The sequence below is a fragment of the Papaver somniferum genome, chromosome 1 (genome assembly GCF_003573695.1).
Source record: "Papaver somniferum cultivar HN1 chromosome 1, ASM357369v1, whole genome shotgun sequence".
In the NCBI taxonomy this organism is placed as follows: domain Eukaryota; kingdom Viridiplantae; phylum Streptophyta; class Magnoliopsida; order Ranunculales; family Papaveraceae; genus Papaver; species Papaver somniferum.
In genome coordinates, this window is record NC_039358.1 from 80,905,198 (window position 1) to 80,913,342 (window position 8,145).

The window sequence follows — 8,145 nt, forward strand, 5'->3', positions numbered from 1 at the left end:
TTCCCACACGGGTGGAAGGAGATGCAAAAGGACTACATGGTTAAATGTTTTCATAGTATTTTAAGTGTCAACGGTAGTCATGTGACGGTCAAGGTGTTTGGTAAAATATAAAAGTCAACAAATGGTTTTTTAACGGTCTTTGGTTAGTCTACGACCCAAATGCATCAACGACATGTTTTACGATCCAGACTCTAATATGATCAAAATCGTAGAATCCTTTTACAAAATATCTCTAATTTTTATTATGTTTTCTACTTATATACACTATTACGGTGCTTTAATCTACTTTTTCGAGAGTTATCTTCGCTTTAATGACGGGTCTTGGTTATTGGGTTGGGTTCTAAGATCGATAGTGATACTCTCCGACGACGAATTTTTTTTCTTCATCGGTGATTTCTTTGACGACGGAAGCTTCATCACTACAAGAAAAATCACATCTATTTTGGGAGTATATTTTTCTAAAAAAGAAAAACAAACTAAATGGTTGAGATTTACTTCCGAGAAAAACCATTCTTCCTCCGATTTAATCGGATCTTAAGTATTTGTTTTACTCCGGTAGTCCTTCTCTTTCTCTTGTCAGATTTCTCGGCATTGTACTTTTACGGTATGTTCTTGTTACTTTGTGTTCTCTTATTTTCGATCTTAAATTCATTATAATTTATAACCTCGAATTTCCATTAATGAAAAAGTTCCTTATTTATAAAAAAGAAAATGTGTAAGAAAAACAATGTCCGCCTGTAGCCTAATCAAACAAATATTGATGTTAGATTTCTCTCTCTTTTCCTCCCTTACTCTTCAGCTCTAGGTAAGTTGTTGAAGAGGAAAAGGGTAAGATGGTTTCCCGTTTCATATTTAAGCCTTCCATCTTAAATGTGACACTGAGTTCTATCAAACTTACTCCCACTCTACTCAAACACAAGAATCAAGATGTCAATTTTCAGCTCATGCTTCAAAAAATATACTCTCTCCTTTCCTTTTTAATATGCTGGTTTTGTTTTTAGAGAAATTTAAGGAAACTAAGAGAACTAATCATTGAAAATGGTCCTCATGACACTTGTCAATAAAAGAAGTGAAGTGAAATGGCCCCCATGACACTTAATCACCAAAAGAAGTAAAGTGAAATGGTCCACATGACACTTATCATCAAAAGAAGTTAAGAGAAAAGTGGTCCAGAAAATTAAGTAATATTTGACTTTCCCAATTAGAAAATCAACCTATTTTCTTGAAACATTTATTTACAAAAACCAGCCTATTAAAAAAGAACGTAAGGAGTTTCAATTTTGAGCAAAGTAAGAATTCTGAAACTTGCGGGTAGTAAATTGGCCCATTATGAGAACTTAACAAACCAAAAAGTATGAAACACCAAAAAGTTGAATATGTCCTACTCATCAAAGAAAAAACCAATTCTTGCAAAATTCAGGATCAACAGAATATGTCCTCCTCATCCACGCAAAACAAAACAAAACAAAAAATATCCCAGACATCAAGATTGAAAACTGAGAAAGGAAATCTCAAGAAAAGGATGGGAATGATAAAAAAATGACGACATAGTTAAGAAAATAAATGTTGACACAATTGCAACATAGTTTTTCCCGCTAAAATTGGGAATCCCCAATTTATCAATTAGGGTTTGAGTAAACCACATAACCCAGCACACGATGTTCTCATCATCTCGCCACGCCCACACTCTTTTGGGTCCAATTAGCACCCACCGTCTTTACTCTTACTCCATCCTAACCCACCACCATCCCTTTCCATATAAATCTTTCCCTCTTAAACCAACTATAACCAGAACCAAACTACCAACCTCTTCATCACCAAGATTTGTGTCTCTCGCTAGAAAAATGGGTTCTCTTTCAATCGCCGAGAAATCTCCATTAGAATACCCTTTTGCTCGTAGAGATGAATCTGTTGTTGACGACTACCACGGTGTTAAGATTTCTGATCCTTATCGGTGGTAAGTAAGACCAAAAGTCAAAGTCAAATTTTTAATTTTGATTTTGTGGAATGGTGATTTGATTTGATTTTGTTTGTTTGTGAATAGGCTGGAAGATCCTGAATCGGAAGAAACGAAAGAATTTGTAGAGAAAGAAGCGAATTTGACAGAAGAATTACTTAAAACATGTGAAACAAGGGAGAAACTAAGAGAACAAATTACCAAATTGTTTGATCATCCTAGATATGATACTCCATTCAAGAAAGGGGATAAGTATTTTTACTTTCAAAATACAGGTCTTCAAGCACAAAGTGTTTTATATGTGCAGGTTTGTGAGCTTTAAATGTTTTGATTGTTAGAGGTGTTTGAAATTGTTGGTTAGATAAATTTATCAATGCTTTTGTTTTTGTTTTTATAGGATAGTTTGGATGCAGAAGCTGAGGTATTGCTTGACCCTAATGGGTTAAGTGAAGATGGAACTGTATCATTGAATGTAGCTGATGTAAGTGAGGATGCTAAGTATTTGGCTTATGGACTTAGTTCAAGTGGTAGTGATTGGGTTACCATTAAAGTTATGAGGGTTGAAGATAAGTTTCTTGAGCCCGATACTTTGTCATGGGTAAGTGTTTGTTTATGTACATGCATGAATTGCAACAAAAATGTACTTATATGCTTATGTCAACCAGAATAACTGTTTTGAGCTTATGATTTAAGACCATCACATTGTTTATTACAGGTTAAGTTTTCTTCTATCACTTGGACTCATGATAATAAAGGGTTCTTCTACAGTAGATACCCTGCTCCCAAGTAAGTTTGTTTTTCTATTTTTTTTCTAATGGAAATTGGTTCGAATTGGTATGATGTAATTTTGTTTTCATATTCAGTTTGTGATTGGTTACATTGGTATTGATCTGTAGGCAAGGAGAAGAATTAGATAAGGGGACCGAGACGAATTCAAATCTTAATCATCAGGTTTATTATCACTTCTTGGGTACAGATCAATCTGAAGATGTTTTATGTTGGAAAGATCCAGAAAATCCGAAATTTCTGTTTGAGGCACAAGTTATGGATGATGGGAAGGTAATATTCACCAACACTGTACCTGAGATTACAAATTTTGTAACATTATGTCTAGTTACTGTAGTCTTTCGCCATAGCTTTTCTGTTGATGCAAAACTCAATGTCGACACTAATGGCTTTATCTGAATACTAAATGTTGTATGTGTGCTTTGACACATTAGACAAGTAATAAATATTACTAATTTGTAGAGAAGTTAGTGCTTAATATTCCCATTAGCTAGTTTTCTTAAGCATACGAGATAACAAGGTGTATTGAAGTTCAGTAATTCGCTTTACGAGTTCTATTGCGTCTTCTTTATTTTTGTTGTACAAAGTGCTTTATCCACTTCAATATGGCCCTGGACTCTAAAAGATATATGCCACCAATTAGTCTTTTGTGAAACAAAATCTGAGTTTCTTAATTGATCTCTCATAGATGAGCAGTAGTGGTTTGTGACTGATAAGTTCTCCTCATTGAGAATGTTTCTGTTTACAATACTTATAACTTGTTGAATCATTCCTTAGTGGACAGAATATTTAATTTCCACTTCCACTTTGATATGCAGCATGTTCTTTTGTACATTAACGAGAGCTGCGACCCAGTCAACAAGCTTTATTATTGTGACCTGTCAACACTTCCCAATGGGCTCGAAGGGTTTAAGAACAGAACTGACATGCTTCCTTTTGTTAAGCTTGTTGACAATTTTGATGCAAGTTATAGAGCTATTGCAAATGATGACACCCAGTTTACCTTTCTGACTAATAAAGATGCTCCAAAGTATAAGTTAATCCGGGTTGATCTCAAGGAACCAAGTGTGTGGACCGATGTCATTGAAGAATCAGAGAAAGATGTCCTTGAATCTGCTTATGTTGTGAATGGAAACCAAATTCTGGTGAGTTACTTGAGCGATGTTAAGAATGTTCTGCAGATAAGGGAATTGAAAACAGGTGAACTGGTACATCGGTTGCCCCTTGAAATTGGCACAGTCTATGGGATTTCTGGAAGGCGCAAAGACAGTGAGGTTTTCATTGGATTTACTAGCTTTCTCACCCCTGGTATTATATATCAATTCAACTTAGCAGCGGAGGCACCTGAAATGAAGATATTCCGTGAAATTGTGGTTTCTGGATTTGATCATACTGAATTCCAGGTTAATCAGGTAATTACGATATATTTCTCACAGCTTAGCTCTACATATATTAATATATTATGTTCCTTTTTGTGTATAGGGTGTGGTGGCTGGTAAGGCCAATCTGAGAACTACATGAAAACTCATATTTTTCTTGAAATTGTGGTTTCTGGATTAGCTCCACACATATTACGATACATATTTTTCAACTTGCGTAGGAGGAGTAAGGAGGTTTTTTTCTTTCTTAAGACAATTAAGGAGTTCATGAAAACTCATATATTCTGGGGTATCTGAAAAAACAGTGTACCTGTATATCACACCTAATGCATACAGGTTTCTGTTGCTTAAACCATCTATTAATTATCATCATTTCTTTCTTCCGCCTGGCTTTCATTTTCAGGTTTTTGTACCTAGCAAAGATGGAACTAAGATACCTCTCTTCATTGTGTCCAAGAAGAATATTATATTGGATGGCTCACATCCTTGTTTATTGTATGGTTATGGGGGTTTCAACATTAGCCTTACTCCATCCTTTAGTGTCAGCAGAACTATTCTTACCAGGCATTTAGGAGCTATCTTCTGCATAGCGAACATTCGCGGTGGTGGGGAGTATGGAGAAGAATGGCATAAAGCAGGGTCACTAGCAAAAAAGCAGAATTGCTTTGATGACTTTATATCTGCTGGAGAGTATCTCGTGTCCGCTGGTTATACCCAGTCCAAAAAGCTGTGTATTGAAGGTGGCAGCAATGGTGGACTTCTAGTGGCTGCTACCATAAATCAGGTGTGTTTCTTTTATTTCCACCTCTTACAGTAAACATATGGAGTGCATAATTTTCTTGCTAAATCACAAACATTTTTTTGGGTGACAGCGACCTGATCTTTTTGGCTGTGCTCTGGCTCATGTCGGTGTAATGGATATGCTACGTTTCCACATGTTCACCATAGGTTTGCTTACCTTCTTTTAGTCCTCACTTCCTATGTACTTTTAATACTGCATATACTGATACCTAAATCTGTTCCAGGCCATGCATGGACTTCAGATTATGGCTGCTCAGACAAGGAGGAAGAGTTCCAATGGCTTATCAAGTAAGACTAATCTTGATTGTTGAAACACGCTGGTGTTATTATAACATTGGTAGGACCATAGGAGTATTAAATTAGATATGATTCTATACTGAGTGTAACTTTCGTCTACTAAAGTTAATCCTTCAGAATTTGTGTTCTTTTCCTGTCATTTCAAAAAAAAAAAAGTCTTATGAATTTCTATGCTCTCATCGTGTTGGGACTTATAGTTCATCGGTGATCATGTTAGTGAAGTTGTGACAGAACATTTGGTCATTCTGTGAACACTTGGTCATTCTTTTGCTTTTAATTTGTGATCACAAGACATTCTTACATGGTTCATAACATTTTTGTTTGCATTTTTAGATATTCACCACTTCATAATGTGAGAAGACCTTGGGAGCAGCATCAGGATGAAAAATACCAGTATCCTCCTACCATGTTGTTGACTGCTGATCATGATGACCGGGTTGTGCCATTACACTCGTTGAAGTTATTGGCAGTAAGTTATTTTTGCCAAACTGTGATAGATCTCTTATGGTTAAGTTACATAGCAAGACTGATGCCTTCGTTGCTTTGGCCCTTGCACTGATACTTGAATACTTACATTTAACACGTGAATTTTTACTTTCAGACTATGCAATATATACTTTGCACAAGCTTGGAGAACAGCCCACAGACCAACCCAATAATTGGTCGCATTGACCGCAAGGCTGGCCATGGAGCTGGACGCCCGACCAAGAAAATGGTGAGTATTTATATGATATCATTGTCTGCAAAGTTTCCCATTGGATTGTCCTTTTAGGCATTTGTTAAGGTAACCAATTTATGTCTAGCTCTAATTTGGACCTTTTCATTTCTTATGTGACAGATTGATGAAGCCGCTGATCGGTATAGTTTCATGGCTAAGATGTTGGGAGCTTCCTGGATTAACTAGAATAACTTCACTTACATTTACAGTAAAGCGAAAAATACTGTGAAGATAGATGGAATCACTATGGTGAATACGGATTTTCTATTCATTTCCAAGCCGATTATGGGGCTTCAGCTCTTAGCTGTTATCTCCCTTGTGCCATTGTTACAATTCTGCAGGGATTTTTTTTCTTTTCCATAGTGATTATGAATATATGAAATGCTTCAAAAAAGGAAGGTTTACGTGTTTCGGTATACAGACTTCGATTTTTTTTTATAGACATTGACGTAAAGTCAATTGTTACTCTGTACAGTTTTATAGTTTGTTTCAGAGTGTTACTAAAGATCTCTCAGCGTATGTAGTATTGTTTGTGGACTTTTAGAAGTACCCAGTGTGTTATTGAAACCCAACAGGGTCAAGTTGTGAACTTCCAGTTACAAATGTGTTCATTCGACAATTAATTATAACCACCATTGTCGGGTGGTGACTGAAAGCTCTGCGAATCGGCGATAAAAACGGAGTTGACTCAGCCCTTTCTTCTAAACCGATGATCTAAATTTCTTCAATTCTCCTTGCGATTTTACCTTCGATTCAATTTTTTTTTCCATCTCTACTCTATCCGATCTACATACCATCTCTACTCTATCTGATCTACATACCCATGTCTTAATTGGTTAAGAATTTTTCTTTTATTGTCCGTCTGTTTTTTAAAAATACAATCTGTTTCTCAATGTTGTTTAATAGCGTTGCTTTAGTTCTCTCATTTGGATTTAGTTTCTTAAAATAATTCAATTGGACTGTTTTTTTTTTCTCAAATTAATGGTCAACTTAATCAATAAAATTATCATCATTTGTTGGTTCTTTTCTCTATTTTGCCGGAAAGGATTAGTAGGAGCTAATGCTCAGAGAAGGTCTTGTCAGGTCAGTTTCTTAAATCTGAGAGAAGAGAGATAGCTACAGTTCTCCTGGATAGCTTTTTCTCATGGCGGCGTTTTTTCCCCATTTGCAAGTACGCAACTTAATTTTTTATTAAGAAACAATCAGTTGAAGACAAATTGTAAGCATGATGCAAAGAAAGCAATCATTGTAGTCAGTACTTCATTCAAAGGAAAGATTGTGTATGGAAGCATGGAGGATTATGTCATCTTCTGTATCAATGTCAGAACTTGTTTTTCTTGTAACATTGTTAATATCGTTTCTTCTCTACAAGTGACAACATATTTCAGAAGCACTATTTCACTATTTGCATGCAATAAGAGATTTCTTAAAGAGCCATCTGAAACTCATTTTATTCACAACACTTTCAAAAGAAAAAAATATAAGTTTTCTACCAAAAAACATCTCTCTGCATTTCAACAAAATAATTCGGGCTGGTCTTCTCAAAACACTCACAAAATGTCTGATGTCCGAAATGATAACTATATAGCTCACCTCATAAGCTTTATAGAAGATCAAGAAAATCCACTTTCTGATTCATTTAGAAGTTACCTTGAATTTCTTAGGTTTGCAACTATCCAAATTGAGCAGAAGAAATTTCCTAGAGTGGTTGTTAAGCTGTTCAAAAAAATAAAGAAGAAGGATGATCCTAGAGGCTTAAGGGTGGGTGAAATGGCTTATGCTCTAAACATGACTTGGTCACCAACTGGGAGGCTTATTGTTAAGAAAACAGCAGATCCTGGAGTCTTTATAATTAGATTCTCTAATGCTGGAGACTTTGCAGCTGCAATATATTCTATCCCAAATAGTGTTCAAGGAAAATTACTTACAATGCGTCATTAGAGTGGTGATACAAAACTAGAAGATAAAGATTTTAATGCACAAGACTACTGGATCAACTTAGAAGTGACTTGGTAGAAAGGGGTTATGTAGCAGAAATGATGGCTGAAAAGGTTGGAAGAGTACTAAATCTGCTTGGTCCACTGAATTCAAATGGTGAGTACAAGGCTCATGTCCTCGTAGATATAACAAAAACTCTAGTTCATCAGATAAAGATAACCATCATTGAAGGAAATTACAGAGAAACAATAAAGATGAAAATCTTTTTT

At 35.6% G+C, this 8,145-nt stretch overlaps 1 protein-coding gene across 1 annotated transcript; it reads left to right on the top strand.

The window, feature by feature from the left end:
• The first annotated feature begins 1,495 nt into the window (after positions 1–1,495).
• Positions 1,496–6,527, top strand: LOC113291793 (prolyl endopeptidase-like). The gene is made up of 12 exons (XM_026541287.1): positions 1,496–1,957; positions 2,045–2,264; positions 2,355–2,555; positions 2,673–2,743; positions 2,854–3,016; positions 3,562–4,155; positions 4,526–4,906; positions 4,995–5,070; positions 5,148–5,211; positions 5,554–5,689; positions 5,822–5,935; positions 6,059–6,527. The coding sequence occupies exons 1-12, from the start codon at positions 1,659–1,661 to the stop codon at positions 6,122–6,124; spliced, it is 2,385 nt and encodes a 794-aa protein (XP_026397072.1). The 5' UTR covers positions 1,496–1,658; the 3' UTR covers positions 6,125–6,527.
• Positions 6,528–8,145: the final 1,618 nt, after the last annotated feature.